This window comes from Columba livia, chromosome Z (genome assembly GCF_036013475.1).
Source record: "Columba livia isolate bColLiv1 breed racing homer chromosome Z, bColLiv1.pat.W.v2, whole genome shotgun sequence".
In the NCBI taxonomy this organism is placed as follows: domain Eukaryota; kingdom Metazoa; phylum Chordata; class Aves; order Columbiformes; family Columbidae; genus Columba; species Columba livia.
The window spans coordinates 42,946,448-42,964,339 of NC_088642.1; the positions used below are offsets into that span (position 1 = coordinate 42,946,448).

At 33.9% G+C, this 17,892-nt stretch overlaps 1 protein-coding gene across 2 annotated transcripts in view; it reads right to left on the bottom strand.

Moving 5' to 3' along the window:
• Positions 1–810: 810 nt before the first annotated feature.
• The window catches only part of CHD1 (chromodomain helicase DNA binding protein 1), a 62,094-nt gene continuing 45,012 nt past the window's right edge, over positions 811–17,892 (bottom strand). Inside the window, exons 23-37 of one of the 2 annotated variants that reach the window (XM_065045556.1) lie at positions 16,896–17,072; positions 16,547–16,707; positions 15,142–15,183; positions 14,293–14,423; positions 13,742–13,880; positions 12,856–13,006; positions 11,741–11,863; positions 11,257–11,394; positions 8,743–9,006; positions 8,182–8,322; positions 5,919–6,097; positions 3,992–4,088; positions 3,733–3,790; positions 2,688–2,871; positions 811–2,486 (exon numbers count right to left, since the gene is read on the bottom strand). In XM_065045556.1, the coding sequence (XP_064901628.1) occupies positions 2,123–2,486; positions 2,688–2,871; positions 3,733–3,790; positions 3,992–4,088; positions 5,919–6,097; positions 8,182–8,322; positions 8,743–9,006; positions 11,257–11,394; positions 11,741–11,863; positions 12,856–13,006; positions 13,742–13,880; positions 14,293–14,423; positions 15,142–15,183; positions 16,547–16,707; positions 16,896–17,072 (2,349 nt within the window). In that variant the 3' untranslated portion in view covers positions 811–2,122. The remainder of the gene's footprint in view (positions 2,487–2,687; positions 2,872–3,732; positions 3,791–3,991; positions 4,089–5,918; positions 6,098–8,181; positions 8,323–8,742; positions 9,007–11,256; positions 11,395–11,740; positions 11,864–12,855; positions 13,007–13,741; positions 13,881–14,292; positions 14,424–15,141; positions 15,184–16,546; positions 16,708–16,895; positions 17,073–17,892) is intronic. The other variant, XM_065045557.1, reaches the window with a different exon arrangement.

Consider the following 17,892-nt stretch of genomic DNA (forward strand, 5'->3'; position numbering starts at 1 on the left):
CTGTTGCAAATGTGATTTGTAAATCTGTAAATACGATTGAATAAAAGTTAACCCAAACTAAGCAGACTAAATGCTAAAGATCATAATCGTCAGAGCCACCAATTAAGTGTGTTGTCTTGCTTGTTCAGAAAGACCTGAGATACCTTTAACAAAAAAGGATGCAGACTAAGCATGTCAAATTACATGTTCATCCGCAATGCCATAATACAGCTACACTGACGCTAAACCAGGCTTGTTGGGACTGCTCTCTCTACGCTCCATTGATGGATCTATGCACTTCCCAAGCAGCAAGCATCCGTCAGTGGTTAAAGGTGCTCCAACTTCTAGATTTTCACCACTGGAAGTGGAAGGCACATGGCACACATGCACAACATTATCAGACACCATTCCACTGCCTAAACACTGCTTTAGCAATTAAGGTCAAAAGCCAAACAGCTCCAGACCCTCCAGATCCTGGGAAGATGAAGAGTTAAGACATGAAGCAGCATTAATTGAGTCCCAGCCCACATTAAATAAGCTTAAAACTTAATGTGCACCAACTATGTCTACAGTGAGATCCCAACAAATACTCCATAGACAGATTTTGGTTCTATATTAATGCTTTCATACAAACCTGTTTAATTGGAAGAAATGCTTGACATTGCAAGAGCAGAGAAAAAAACTGAAGCAACAGATACAGCTCCAACCATGATCCCAGGCTAGGTATCTTCCCTAGTCAGTAATTAAGAGTTTAATTTTTTTAATGAGTAAACTTGAGAAAAAGTAACACTGCAGAGAAAAACACAGCAGAAAACTACAAGAGCCCACAGATCCTTTTAGTTTAAATTTAATTTCTCAGATAGAAGTTATCTATGTACAATCAGTGTGCACTGTAACAATTCTGTCAGTAAAGTCATTCAAATCTTCTAAAATATTAACTGGCTGCATAGCACATTTGACATTATTGCCCATGTTGAAGAGGGAACACAAATGGATTTACAGTAAATTTTGGCTGATTTGGATTATGAAGTGTTCAGCTATTTAACACTCCTTTAAAACCAATGCACCTGAAAAGCTTTCCAGAGCACAGTTTAGCTGGATGTTTCTTACTGTTTTATTACAAACAGTCACAACACTGACAGTTTAATAGGAAAAAGAAACAAACCAATCCAGAACTAAACCCAAAACCAACCACAAATAAACCCAAAGCAAAAAAAAACCCGACAAAAATAAACAAAAAAACCCACCCAAACAAAAAGACAAACACCCAAGCATGTGTCTAAAGTATCTAATAAAAAAGGAGCACAAAACATAATAAAATTTTCCCTTTCCCCATTTTTACATTCTGAACAGTGTCCTGATCAAGGTCTTTTATTAGAACATGTAGGTAGACTGATTTTATTTCACACTTAAGAAGGCCTGAGTTGATGAGGAAATGAACAGTCAAAAAAAGCCTGAGAGGGAAAAAAGCTCATTTAATTAATTTACAGTAATTTACAACCATTTGTTCGTGTTTTTTTTTTTTTAATTTTTATTTTTTTATTATTACTAGTTTGTTTTGTAAAAAGGCATTATAACTGATCACAATCAGGAGAAATCCTGGCTATTTTACAGTTATAGGTACAGAATTTAAATATTCAAGCTTGTGATGAAAAGCGGCAGGGTGGTCGCAGTGTAAAATGTAAACAAGTAGCTTTGGGAAGTGAACAAAGTCCTTGAGAGTTTTTACTAAGAAACTAAAGAAAAAGAAACTCCTCATTCCTTCCTGAAATAAACACAGGTCAGTGTTTAAACGTTCATTTACAAACATAATTTAAAACATGTTCAGCCTAAAACCACCTTGACATTATGAGTTTTATAGTAAGATCCAGTCTCAAAGGGGCAGTGTTGAGGTCCCTGTAAAAGTAAACATCTTCCATTTCTTAAAAAAGAGTGCCACGACATTTGCAGCACAGTGCAGCATAAACTTTAAATACAAAAATATTTTTCTTCTGTTGGGATAATAGACCTTGCATCCTAGAAAGAAGTAACAATACTGCTACTGATAGAATATCCAGTCCTTATCTTTCAAGTCATGTAAGGCAATTACTGTGTTAGTTTACTGTATATGGCTAAAAGAGAGTCCACAAAACTTCAGTCTTTGTTATGTTTTCCGGCTGCTCCATGCATGTTCAGGTGTACTTTTGTGATCTGATGAATGTTCAAATGGAGATCTGTGTCCTAGAGGAGATCTGGAACCATATGGAGACCTCTGATCTAATGGTGACCTTGGGCCACTACCTGAAGCTCTGTGGTCCATTTGCCAGTCTGAGTGGTACCTGTAATCTCTAGAAGATTTATGATGACTGTACTCTGAAGTGGAACGGTGATCTGAATGTATCCTGTGGTCTGAATGGGAACGGTGATCTGAATGAGCCCAGCTGTCTTTTAAACTTCCTTCCAGGTTTGACCTGTGGTCTCTGCTCCTGTAGTCATCTAACTTTCTATGTTTACTATCACCGTAGTATCTGAAAAACAGAAATGATTTGTTTTAGTGCTACTGAACACACATGAAGAGCCACGGTCAAATCAGCAGAAGCGCATTAGAGAGATATCATCATTGCAATTTTGCATTACTCAAAAAAGATGTTTTGGTGCTTGCTACAAAGCATACTACAAAAACAGGAAGGAAATTTTAAACAGATTTGGAAACTGCTGAAGAAACTCACCTGCTGTCTTGTTTATAGTGGTCCCAGTCTCTATGATCTTTGCCATTGCTGAAGGCTGAATAAGGCCTTTTCCTACAGTCACTTTTCTTGTAAGCATCATGGTACTGTGAGAGATGTCTATCAGAAGAATAACTGTCCCTGCTACTGTCATCATGGTTTGTATTCTCCTTGAGTCTTTCCACATCTGTTTAATAAAGCAGAGGTTAAAAGAAAGTATCATAAAGTCTTTTCTTCAACTAATTCAGATTGCACTTCTACACGTCAGATGCAAAACAGTATGAAATTGACATTATAATGTGACAGAAACAAGATCTAAATACTGGAAATACAAATGCACTAATGCAAGTGAACTGAAAGTAACCTCAGAAGTAAGAGGGAAGCAATCTAGACTGTGGATGTACAGGACTTGGGAACTGAACTTTTCAGCCTCTCTTCAGTCTATGAAGTGAAGTGTGGTCCCAATGAGCAGTAATTAGAGGTGTCTTTTGTGGAGCAATTTTAGACAGAATGGTAGCACCTTCTTCTACAAGAAGGTCTTAGCATGAATAAAAGTTTTAAAGGTACGCCTTGTTAATGAAAGCCTTTCAGTGGTACTCCTAAGATACACCGTTGATTTTAAGTCCATGAAAATATACTAAAAGTGTTATATAACACAAGATAAAATCAAGTATTACAAGAAGGCAGGTGTGGGAGCATAGAAAAATTAGTGTTATTGTGAATAATAAAAGACAGCACATGTGACTAATTTTAATTACAAACTATGACTTCAAGGAATAGCTTACTTTCTTACACAGTAGTGACATTACAACAGCTACAAATAGGCACAGAATTTCCAAGAAATTTACAGGTTGGTCAAATAACTTGCTACTAAAACCAGTAAGGAACAGCTTCAGTGTGTACTCAGCTGGATTTCATCAGCAAACTACTGGTTTTGCTAACCAACCTATCTCTGTGATGATTAGCAGTGTGGGAGACAGATCTAGGAGACAAGAGATGAAATAAAAACTAAGATACCTAACACAAGAATATACTTAAGGTTTCTTACCTGGATTTCTAATTACGTGTGTATTCACATTGCTGCTAATATTCTGGTCATTGTGTTGCTAAAAGAGACAAGTATAAAAACTCATTGCTAAGTCCTGAAGTTCATCTGAATTCATTGGAAGAGTATCCTAACAAAAGAGATTACTACAAATGCTACTTGAAATGTTATTTCTATGTTCCTTACAATCTTTTAAATCTAATAAAGAGTTATAAGACTTAAATATGTATTTGTGTATTGAGAAAGTGACTGAAAATATTACCCGAGACTCTTGGCGTTTTTTGATTGCATGTTTATACAGTTTGTGTAGCTTTCTTGCATCAAATTCTGTAAACTTAGAGACAAAAATCCACAAATTTCTGAAGGAAGAAGAAAAGAGAAGTTATAATTCTTCTATACATTTGTTTTTCTTGTATTACGCAAAAGAATGTGGGTTTTACTGAAATTATTGTAAATTGCTGAAATTATTCAGTAAACCAGAAACACTATAAAATTTGCAATGCATTGTCTAAGGGCACAGCAAACATTACCTAGCTTTATTTCAACCATTTGGAAGATTAATTCCTTTAACAATTTGTGACTTTTTACTTCATAGTGCGCAAAGTGCATGGAAAGTAGTACTAATAACAACTGTTAACAGAATGATTTGTGAAACTGCTTAAAAAAATAGCTATCAGCTTAAGTATGTCTTCTGAAAGTTTGTTTGAATTTTCAGCATTTACCACTCAGTAAATAAAAATTTAAGTAAAAATTATTCCAAACTTGAAATCTCTTGCCGTGTAAGACATCTGACCAAGCCTTACTTCACGAAAATATCAGACATTTTTTCCATAGAATTCCAAAGCCTGGTCAAAGCTTTTGAAACCAAATCGGAACCGTGAAAGAGGATGGAAGTGGCACAGCAATAAACTTGTGCCTAATCTATGCTCAAAGGAATGGAAGAATAACAAATCAAGTCTTTTCCTGTCAAGATGCCAAAACCCTGAAGAAAACATTTGCTTCTATTATCACTGATAACAGATCTGAATTCTAGAATTCTTTCAGTCAAATGTATAGGTGCAATGCTTAAAAGACTACAGAATACTGGTGTTCAGAAATATCTGAAGTGTACAGGCTCAGGAAACAACAGTCTGCTCCTTCACTGCGATTATTTAAACATTACAATTTTGGTGTAGAGGTTTACAAAAGTAGACAACCAGTCAATCGTGTGCCTAATGACACCTGTATAACATTACATAAAGTTATTAATGTAAGCTACGTAGCTTAACTATACATCCTATCAAAAAGCTGAAATACATATTTTATTAATCTATATATAATATCATAGCATTATTATTAGTAATAGCACTATTATGAGTTTCCAGTTAAAGAAATCCAGCATTTACTAAAATGTAAGACACAGATCTTGGTTTTGGTATCTCAGATCACCTTTATATTTTGAAGTAAAGCAAACAGAAACAGCAGAAGTATTCTACACTAACAGAAATCTTCAGGAAAATGAAACACTTAACAGATGCGTGTATATGGAAGTGCAGGATGTATTTTCAACTATAAAGGACTGAAGTGCACATTCTGATAAAAGTAACTCAAATTGCCCTAAGAATTTAACAATTAAATAGAGAAGTTTACAAACTAAACTTTTTTTTTTTTTTTAAACTGCCACCTCTTAAAGATGTAAACTCTTTTTTCATTTTTTCAATACATCTGAGCACGTTATGAAAAAACTTTCTATCGAGTCATGGTTAATATACAATATGTAATTTAATTTTAGAGTATTGTAAGAATAAATATTTTTTCAACTCAAAATGCTACAAAGGTCAACACAAATTTAGAATTGCCTATTTTTATCAGGAATTAACAAAAAAACCAAAAGCAACTCAAAGTGAAAAAAATAGATCCATAAAGGTAAGACTGCTTATGTAACAAATTATATAGTGTTTACTTTCAGTTTTAAGAAATGAGATGACTCCCTGACCGGACAAAATACATTGGTGTGCAGTATGAGAAAGTAAATCAATTAAAAGTTAGAAACATTTATAATAATCTTCTTATAGATTCCTACTTAAAACAGCAGAAAGATACAGGAAAGGGAAAATAAGAAATGAGAGAAAAAATTAATACCTGTTTTGTTTAATAGAAAGAGTTATAGATTTTTCCTTTTTCAAGAAAAAACACTGAGAATTACTTACTTTCTCCACTGTTTAATTTGTTCAGGATTTGTGTACTCCTTTAGACATTCAGTAATGTGATCCCCAATTTTGATCAGACACTGTCTCGTATGTTCCAGCTGCTCTCTTTCAGAAAGGCCTTTCTCTGGTCGATCCAGCTGTTTCAGTGCTGCTTTGACAGGCCTCATTCTTTCTTTGCACTGTAAAATAAAGAAATATATTAATTCAAAGGTAAAAAAAAAACCCTATAACATTACCTACCCTTTTCTATGATATATATGTACAGACAAAGGCAGTATTCTTACAAGCCAAATAGAACATAAGACTTGCTCACAGCTCTTAAAAATATTTTCCAGGTTTCCTTTTGTAGAAGTTGTATACTAAATCCAGTTGGAAATTTACTCCTCTTTGAAAGCATTAGATTGCATAAAATACAGATATCAAGGATTTTAGAAAGCACTACTTTACAGGATTTTCTGAGGAAAAGGACTCATTATGACTGGAAAGTTATAACTTTCTGCATAAGCATATAGGACACGACACACTTTTTGGCACCTTGAACGCTATACAAACTTAATGTCAAAATTAATATGACAGTGTTCAGTACACTTCAAGCAGATACTTTCTGCAATAATTAAACCTGGCAATCAGCAGAGGATCAACATTGCTTCTCTGAACAGTTTTTAAACCTCAGTCCTATGCAGATACTAGCAGAACTTGTGCTACCTAGAGTAAAGCTAGTTTGGGTATGCCTAAATTAGCGAAAACAGTGATGGCAACATATGTCATATGTGTTGTTTTGAATTATCACACTTCAAATAATAAATTCAGATAAAACCAGCTAGCATTTAACTTAAATTACAGACACTTGCTTTGCAATACCATCCAACTACAATGGAATGCTAAATAGATGAAATGCATGTTCTCCTCGTCACAAAAAGACCAATTAGTTAACCTGAGCAACCCACAGTAGTAATTTCCACTTGAAAGTGTAGTTAAACATGTTAATTAGACTGTATATGACAATGTGATAATGATAAACATACATGCCAGAACAAAAAGCCTGGACAAAAAATTGGTTATACATAGACACCACCTAGATTTACTCCCAGTAAGAACAAATATAAGTCTGCACATAAAGAAAATTGAAAATCCCAAACAAACGTTCGGAATGGAATGAAATGGTATATGGTATATCTCAATTACCATGTAAGCATCTAGGGACAACTCAGAAAAATCAAGCTGTTCCATTGCCAGCTCATGCCACAAAGTAATTAAGCAGCTGCATTACATATTGCACTAGCAATAGCTTAAAGTAACCATTAAAAGACAGCTTAGGGAGTGAGCTGCTTAAACATGGAAGTGATCAGAAAAATATAACTGTACGTGGAAATCGAGTGATTTTCTATCACTTGGCCACACAAACAGCCACCTGAACCACTTCAGGCTCATCCTGGAAATATCAGGTGAGTTACTTGAAATGTTTACAACAAAACCATACACAGACCAGTCACTGCCATAGTCAAGAGAATCTTATTTGCATGTCAGATACAGTACCCACAACAGACCAAATGAAACTTAGCTAGCAGAATAAACAACTGTTGAAATCTGAATGACAAAAAACCCACAGGAAAGTAGCTCCTCAAAGTAACACATTTATACCTTTTCTAAAGGCCCCAGCTGACCTATAAAACTTTAAATAAATGGTACGCACATACATTTTTTCCTCTAATATTGACTCTGTTCTTAGTCAGACATAGTGATTAAACACAATACTTTTGGTATCAGAGACATTACTCCAGCAAGGTATTTCTAGGGGCTTTAGTATTTTTTCCTTCCTAAGTCTGCAATACTTCAGAAAGGAAATGCTGAAACTTAGTTTCTCCTGTTATCTTACAAAGGAGAAAATGATATATGACACAGCAAAGCCAGAGCCTCCAACGGTTGTATTGCTCTTTAATTAGCAGGATACTCTTATTAATACTCTTGTGTATATTAATAATACTCTTGTGTATCTCCACAGTCTATATTCTAAATCAGGACACACATCACTATATAAGTTTTCCCACTATCCTGCATAGAGTAAACAACAAAATAAAATTGCTGGAATTTAGACAAAAAATACAGTACAGTATCAATAACATTAATTGATCTGAGACTTTGTTAGCAAAAAAAAAACAAAAAACACTGTGTTAATATGCTAAATAACAAAATCAAGAACACCAGAAATTGTCCTAAATTAGACTACAAAGTATAAACACTAAGTTACCAAAAACGGACTTACCACACTGAAAGTTTTTTGATCCAGTTCTTCAGACTCTTCTGATATAGGAACTGGTTCACTAGTTGCAGTAATATGAACTGGAGTATCCAACAATGGGATTTTTTTAGTTTTTTCTTTATTTTCAGATTTGATTTCATTTACCTAATGAGAAGATACAAAAATATTTAACTGAACTTGATTTTTGCTCTGGAATTATCCTACAACATATGACAATCTCTGCCACTACTCCATTCTATTCAATAATAAAAATAATGCTGACATTCAGTGACAGTACACATTACTTTCTCTGTGGGATGAAAAAGAAGAACGGAAAAGGAATAGAAGAATTTCTTGTACACACTTTTACTCTCAGTCCAACTGAAATATGTATCATTGAAATATGTAATATTTCAAATGCCCGTCCTCGTGGTTTCAGGTAGTAAAAATAAAGTTTCAAATGATGTAAAAAGACTTCAATGAAATGAAGACTGATCAGATCCAAAATACCTTTTCGTCTCAAAATCATTCACGTCAACCTAATGGCCTTTTCTAGTGCTATATAAGATAAGTAAACCTAGTTACCTTCTCTTCTTTTACTTCTTTTTCTTTCTGTGTGGATTCTTTTACTTTGTTTTCTCTCTTTTCTTTAATATCTTTTTCTTTTAATTCTTTCTTATCCTCTTTTTCTTTTTTGTCCCTTTTCAAATCCCTTTTATTTTCCTTTTCTTTTGTCTCTTTTTTTTCTTCAGCTTCCTTCTTTATACCAATATCTGGCTCAGGCTTTTCTTCATTTTCTTTTTCTGCTTTAATTTTTTTATGTGGATGTTTCACTGAAACAATCTCATCCTGCAATATGCAAGCATATATGTCACATCAAACTGAGTTCCTAGCTATACAAGTGTAGCAACTATCAGATTAAAACGTACTTTTTATCTGTGCATTTTTTTCTTTTTGGACATTGATTTAACACTTATCAAATAGAACTGAATACAGTTGTAAAGAAAGATGAGAACAACTCACTTCCTTGATGTGACAGAGCAAGTACTGGTTTGGCAGTGGTAATGGGAGTGAGAAGTTATGTCCACTTAACTTAGAATTCTGGCCCTCTAAAAGGCCGTCAGTCTCTGAAGAGCTAAAGCCTATAACAACGTAGGTCTCACAAAACTGAGCTCATTAGTCAGGATACTCAACTGATGGGGATATTAGAAGATCCCTGTTCTAGTTAGCTTTGTCTCAGTGACTTTTTACCAAACCCATACTAAACATTCACAGGAGAGGGTAACAGAGTTCCAACTTTCTCTTTTCCAGAGGCATTATTTTTACTAGGCTTAAAAAAAGCCTTAGTTACAGATTGTCTGATAGGGACCCATTTAATTATTTAAAGGTGAACAAAATACCACTCCAGTAGTCTTTATAAAGTGTGAGATAAAAACTGAGATCCTTTCAGACACAGAAAAATACTATAATAAGTAACAAAAGTGTTATGCACAGGTGTAAGTATTATTATCATATTTGAATTTATTTGAATATACCTTGGAACGGCATATATGGAATACATCGCAAAAAAACAGATGAAAGAATACCCCATACATCAATTCAAACAATTTACTTAGATGAGGAATCAAGTAACCAGCCCAACTAGGACTTTAGGATTTAGATATCATAGAAGCTTCCCAGCAAAAATACAACTTCAAGAGTCTTCTGAATGTTCTAACAGTTAAAGAAATTAATTTTTAAATACTGCACACAGTATGGCAGCTATGTAGCTAAAGCCAATCATTTAGGTGGTTAAAGCCTGTTCTTGTATATAGTCTAGCTTTCAGAAGTGTAATTGTCAGTCTGTGTCCAAAAGTATTAAAGTGATGAATATCTGTTATTAAATATACAGAAGTGGACAGCACACTAGGCACTTTTCCAAAACATAACAAGTCAATCAACTGACTCACAGTGTCTTCTGTTTTGAGTGGAGATTAAGTCCATTTTAAGTAGTTTGAACACTTTATTTGCTTACTTTTAGGATTCAGCCGCCCACGTTAATTTACTGGGAAGTGTGACTACGCTTACAGTTCTTAGTCTTACATTCCAGACAAATTATTTTATCTACAAACATAAGACAGCTTACATGCGATTTTTCTGGTTTTATATTTCATTCTTCATACTACAATTTAAATACATATAGGAATGCTTTAGTTAAAAATTAGTATTTTTTCATAGATTATCTTAGTTCTTCTAAGGCCGACTCAGTTTTAATTATGTATTCACTAAGTATTCTTTCCTTTAGAGTTGACAAGTACAATGGTTTGTAATAGTTCAAAATGGTTATGTAAGACATTTCAATTTAGTTTATTTTAAACCAAGTAGGGTGTATTTTAATGATACATACAGATTTGCATGTATATATTTCAACTACTTTCAAAGTAATATAACTAGCTGTGACACGACCCTAATTTTTTGTCTCAAGTGGTTTCTGTCGTGTGATGTCAGAAATAAAAAGACCCAACAAAAGTAGTGGCGAAAAGGAACACATCAGAAATCACAGAAGACAACAAGGTTAAGTAGTCAGTTAAACTGTCTTTCTGGATAACAAAAGCCATGGCATATACAGTAGCATTCACATGCAAGTATTTTATTTTATCATTTATTCACAGTGCCCATTCTAATTGAGCTTTATGTTTTTTACTGAGTCTGAGTAAAAAACTTTATCGGAAGAATGACTATCAGTAGTTGTAACACATTAGCCAGAGACATTAGTTTTATAACTGTGTGTTATATCAGGTTTGCATTTCTGGCAGATACAATGCTGAAGTCTTTAAAGAATGCTGCAACTAAGCAAGGCCACTTTAGTTAGACCCCAGCTTTTTTTAATAATATAACTTGGAAAACTACTCCTAACTCCTCATCTACTGGCTTTTCCATAAATTAAAATAGATACAGTCTCTCATGTGCTTGTACCGATGCAACATCAACTGTAGTGGCCAAAGGAAAATGACCACATTCAGGTGCTTCAATTTTATTAAGTAAAGCAGATGATAAAACATAAATTTATACTAATAGGAAAAACTGAATAGCCATCTTTGACATATGAAAGATATTTACCTTGTTATCCTCCTCATCATCATCATCAGATTTTTCTGAGGGTTGTGGTGAAGAATCACTTTTTATTTCTTCTTTTATTTTTACAGTCTTTATCACCTTATTCTTCTTAGTTCTTGTTTTCCTCCTCTTTGAATTACCCTAAAGGCAAATTGGTCTCTTTAATATGTAAACTGACAAGCATCTCTGCACCACAGTTGCAAAAAACCCCCCGACTTGTTTTTACATCAAATAGAGGATTAATTTTATTTTATTGCCGCTAATGACCACCACTGTTCTCAGGACTTTAGACAAAGCAGTATAAAATACATACATATAGTAAGAGAGTAATGCAATACAAAACTCGCAATTAATTTCTTGAGTTAGTCTCATGTAATGTGATTAGCAATAACAGAGTAATACTACACAAAGAGCAGAACTAAAAAAAGAAAAATTATCAGCTGACATGCCCTTATTATCTCACTAATGAATGCCAAATTTTACTTACTGCACCAGCAAGCCTTTGTGCTTCCTTTCTTGCAAGGTCTTTACTCAATAATTTAATGAGGTAGTCTGCACGGGTCTGTAACTGCTTTGCCTGGGGTTTCTTATCTGGATCATCAGGCAAAATCTGAGGAGAACAATGGCATCACAACTATAAGTACATTTAATGAAGTTTGGATGATGCTAGCCTGGAGCACACACAACAGAAAGACCTGTGTGAAAGTAGGTGGAAAACAATTCACTTCAGCTATATCTATCAATATGCCAACAGGCTTGAAGCAATGGAGAATTTCTTCATGTGTTATTTTCTCTCCAATCACACAGCCAATGGAGAGCCTTGGAGACTGCATCACAGTCTAAAACAAACTCAAGAAACCAGCCTCAGATTTCCATTTCTACTCTGATAGTTTAAGAAACTCTGAGCTCCTGTACCAGTCAGAACTCCTGGCTATGCCTCATTCATCTTCTAAATTCAGAACTTGCTACAGGGTATTGCACACACCAGAAATACTAATGAGTGATTTCAAAAAACAGGCAAATAACAGAAGACAGGAGTAGGAATCATTACTAAGTAAATTCAGGAACAACCGTGGCTCCTCAAATTCCAAAGCTATAGGTTGTTGGCACTGTCACAAAGTTTACTTCACTGGAATCCTCCCCTCAATACCTGTTGCTCACTATTTGCTAAGAAGCTACTGCACTAATTCTAGTACAGCTACTCTCATGTTGTGAGTGGAAGACAGCTTCAAATTAAGAACCTGGGAATTAAGTTGCGATGGGGAAACTAAATAAAATTTCTAAAAAAACCCCCCTCCCAAGAGTTCAAGAACACAAAATGGACAAGACTAGAATATCTAAAATAAAGAAGGAAAAGACCAAGAAAAATTCAGATGACAGAGGTCCATTTACATGGAAATATGGCAACGTAACTGATTGCAAGAAGGCATACTTCAACGAAATACACAAGACCTTAAAGACTAACAATATGCCACAATGATAGTAATAAATACAATGTCTCTAAAATTACATTTATCATAAAATGAGCTCTTTGAGGTACTGTTCTTAGCACTAATATTACCTAAACAAAGAGTCCTTTATGAAATATTGTAGATGACATACCTTCTGTGTCAAACTGAGATCAGGATCCATTTTTATCATTTCCCAGCTGCCATAACCATATTCATAGATGCCTATTAACAGATTGGAATCATCTTCCTTACCCCAATCAATATCAAAATGAGCAGCCTTGGTGTGGCATGGGATGACATATCTAGCAGAAATAAATTAGAAAGACAAATAAAGGACTTTTACTTCTGAAGCTTAGCAAGGGGGAAGGGAACATACTAGAATTGATGTAATTAGATTTATTGTCTCTGCCAAGATAACGGTATATTTAGGACATAAATAAAAATATTTATTGTATTTTCTTAACAGTTCTACAAAATATTTATGGAAATCAGCACTGAAATGTGTTTTGAAGCTAAACAAGACTAAAATACGTAGAACGGACATCTGTCTGTTGCCATGAACTGCCTCACAAAGTTGGCTAACTATAAATAAAACAAATCATCGTCCAAGTGTAACTGCTAACTAAGTGGATGGTTTAGGGACTGTGATACACAAGGCGGCAAAGAAGAAAGTTCAGAGGGTAGAAACAACTACTGCTGCGCTTTGACAAGGACTCTTTTCCTTGAAAGAGAGATGACACGTACAGAAGCCCCTCAGCAAACCTGAATTATAGTCCTAATTATTATCATTATTAATTGCACACAGTCCCCAGTGAATACAACTGAGAAGCCAAAGCTGGTACTGGCTTCTACAGCAAGGGAGGAAAGAACAAGAATAAAATGAGCAGCAGGCTACTGCACCAGTCCTTACAGGGAACAGAGGGACAATGCTGTGACAGTGTGCTTTGCATCCAAGTTGTCTGAAAAAAAAAACTAACAAAACTTTAAAAGTTTTCTACACTAATACCTCTTTAAAAAAAAAAAAAAAAAGCCAGTACCTTTTTCTTTCTTCTGGATCTGAAGGAATGGATTTGTGCAATGGTGCCAACTCTTCTTCGTGAGAGATGACTAGTTTTGCATTCACCTGCACTCCTGAGATTCGGAATGTTGGGCCTTTAACCTTCCCTAGTCTACCTCCTTAAAATAAATTACAAAGCTATTAAAATTTTTACCTTTATAAATAACCTACAGAAAAATGCAAAGAAAACATTAAGACTAATGCTATAGCAGCAAACTTTCAATTATATCAAATGACATCTTCTTAACTAAACTAAGCTCCAGAATGAAAAGGTTTTCCGGATAGTAACAGATTACTTTTCAATTTCACAGTAAACCAAAACCATATTGCATTCTCCAATCAAAATTCACATGCAGCAAGGGGAAAAAAAGAAGTCATCTTACTATAACCCTTTTTCAAGTCACCCTGCATGCCAATGTTTCTGTTTTTATTCTCCCCCAACAAAAGTTTTTTCTGTTATGATTGGAGTTCAAGAATAATTCAGACTTCTTCACATTTTTATTGCCCTCAAGCCCACTCAACACATTTTACCTGCTCTTTCTTGTCCAGATGAACTGTCCTTTAAAGCTTTAATGCATCCATTATGTACAAGCTCTCCCAAACGTCTAAGATCTGTCTCTGATTTATCAACTAGCTCAGCATCTCTAGCTACAGCATCTAACCTGTAATAAAACAAATAGATGTTTTTAAATCTCTGAAACTTGAGTAATTGTGAATGACTCCTGCAGACTTTAAAACTAGAAAAACAATCACGTAAGTAAGTTACCAGTCATCTGCACTTGCTATGCTGTGTAGAGTTTTGATCCAAGGAAAAAAAAAAGTGATTCTGGTATCAAAGGACAATACAACAACAATTGTAAAGGACCCTAACCCTACAGTTTCAAGTTACTCTACATTTCCTTTAAAAAAGAAAAGGTATCATTATATATAATATGTTCATATAGACTTTAAATATTTTAAAGGAAAACAAGGATGGGAAGTTTTTCTTAAACTATGGAATAATAAAGAACTGACAATAAGGAAAATGCAAAACTAACTTTGACAGTCACAGCAGATGAACTGGTAAGCTTTAAACAGGGTATCGAACAAGACAACTCAATAATTATCACCAATGAAGATTACACAAGACAGAAGGTATACTATAAATATAAAGGAAGAGAGTAGGTAATCCTGAAAATTTGAAGGTTTGTTGTGTGGCTGTCAGCACACATACCATACATGAAGAAAGGGAAGACATCAAGCTAATGTCACATTATATTTAAGGTAAAAGACTAGACACCGTTATCTTCTCTTCAGCCTAAGGTTTCTTGGTATATTGTTCTAATTTTTACAAAAACAAGGTTCCAAGTTGCTAGACAAACAGTAATCAAACAAGTTTACCTTTCAAGAGGGCCACCAAACTTCTTGTAACTCTTGATAAACCTAGTAACAGAAAATAATTTTGCCATGTAAATGTATGCTTAAGTAACTACTACATTCGTTTAAAAATTTTATGAATACAATTTTTAATCTTAGTATAATACTATATGGACAACGCAAAAAAAAAAAAAAAAAAAAAAGTAGAGAGTAGGACAGCTCATTATACTCAGATAACCCAAACAAAGTCAGAAATTAATTGGTTTAAGAACTGATGTAAATAAGATAATAAAAGGTAGAATTTATTTCAGAAATTACTTTATTAATTTCACGAGACAGAATATTCAGCAGCTGGATGTGTCTAATCATAAAAATTTAATGTTGATTTACACTAAATTTCAGACATTATGTTTATGCCTTATGGAGTAAAAAGAGCAATTTGCAACAGCTGACTTGAAGACTGACAAATATGACATTAAAGATACTCTCTGCAGAAATGTGTAAGTGGTGGAAAGAAACTGAAGATAGCGGCAATAGAAAGAAAACAAAATTTAAAAAAAAAAAAAGACAACAAAAAAAACAGCCTTGAAAAAAGCACCAATTTGTCTGTTAAATGAAATGGAAAGGCAAAAAGGATCTTTAAAGTTATTTCTCTAACTAAAAATATTTCGAAAGATCTACAGCATTTCAGAGAAACAAGCATACTTAACTTTCAGAAGCAAACTACCATTTCACAAACCCAAAAAGGTAAAACAAAACAATTACTCCTCCTTCTACCAAGAAAATAGTTTAGTGCCAAATTTTGAAGGGACCTGCTATCCAAGATTCAAATAGGATTTTATATTTTTTTAGTTTAAAAAAGCACAATGCAACATTAATTCAGCTACACCATCAAGAATTTTAAAAATAAAACCAAAATCCACTCAAATTAAATTTCAATAATTGTCACCAAGATGACCTACACGTTCTTCCACAATGCAGTTTTCAGATTAAGTGACTGGAAGCAGATTATTTTGCTTGTATGCTAAAAGTAAAGCTCACCCATTGTGACAACTTGTTTTTGAAAACACTGTCTTCACAGGTCACAGGAATTAAAAAATATAAAGCAATCAATAATATTTTTCAAACCTAGTTTTTATCCCTTATTAAAATGGGTTCAAATTCTTGTAATGACAGTTCACTATGTCAGCACCACAAAGTACACAAGGTAAAACAAGAAATGCTAGAATAAAAGAATTTCAAAAAAATTCAGGAAAAACAAACTGGCTTCTGTACTTTCAAGCTTAATAATAATAATAATAATAATAATAATAATAATAATAATAATAATGATGATAACAACAACAACAACAACAACAACAATAATAATAATAATAATAACAACAACACAAATTGTCCCTTTAAAAATGTATGTTCCCCCATATCTTACCGCCTGATCTCGGCATCACTAAATCCTTTAATATTTTCTCGAGGAATGGTTCGTGGTCTTCCACGTTTTTTTGGCCGTTTTCTTTCTGATATGGAGTCACTATCAGATCCAGAGTATCTTCTGCTCCTACTGCGCCTTCCTTCACTTCCATTAAAGCTGATCTGGAATTTCAGAATAAGTAGTTCAAAGCTATGCGATTGACAAACACAGGTCAAGTTTTGCCTAACCTGTCAAAAATACGTGTTCAGAAAACGGAAAAAACCCTAAAAAAACAAAACCCAACAACAATCCCCAACAAACTAAACCAACAGCAACACAAAAGCACAAGTCAATCAGAACCAAGACACACCTGTTTTGCACAGTTTCTCATCCTTGGAAGCATGTATATTTCTTCAAGTTCTTTTTGTCTTTCTTCCTCTTCTATTCTTCGCCGCTGGACTTCCGGAATGATTTCTTCCCAATTTCTTGAATTTCTTTCTGGTTCCAATTCAATATCATCTTCATCCATATTGGAAAAGTTGGCCACCTTGTGTATTAGCATATAGGTATTTTCATCAAATAGTACACGACTTTATTTGAAAATGACTGAGCAACTACTACTTTAGGAAAATAGTTCTAGACAGCATATTTTATGCATTTATATATTATGATATTGTTTTATAATATCTATAAAATTCATACATACACAATGCATCATAAAACACTGTCTCTAATGAAAGCATTTTTATTCATATTTGAAAGCCACAGACTCCACACAACACAGCCTAAAGAAAAGAACCTTTTTCTTCTTTTAAAAATTGACTAACACAAATGCATAATGAAACACCTCCCCAATAGCTGTATGACTGCTGTTTAACTTCCTTTGAATTACGGCTAACAACATTTGAATGCCTAAGTTGATGTGAAACTATAATAATATAAAACTAACCAAACATCCATAAGCTGTATAAATCAAAATGCGTTGTATAAATCAAAATACGTTGCAAATGAACGATCAGCAGAAGAGCTATTTAATAATCTGCTGATCTAAACAAATACATCATGTTCTGCATTTTTTGCACCCAAATTATAATACGTTTAACTGATAACAGTTTAAAATACTTGACATTAAAGTTTATTTCAGGGCTAAAAGCTACTTCTAGAAGTCACCAACTAAGAAATGCAAACTTTAAAATTTTACATTCTGCGATACCACACCTGTTTAACAGCAAAGGCACCATTTAAAACACAAACGTTTCTAGAACTCTAATAATTAACATTCACTAAATATCTCTTATTTTATTAGCAAAAGACATCATGTATTTTAAAATGTTTATACCAATGGTAGGTATCCTATAGAGGTGAAA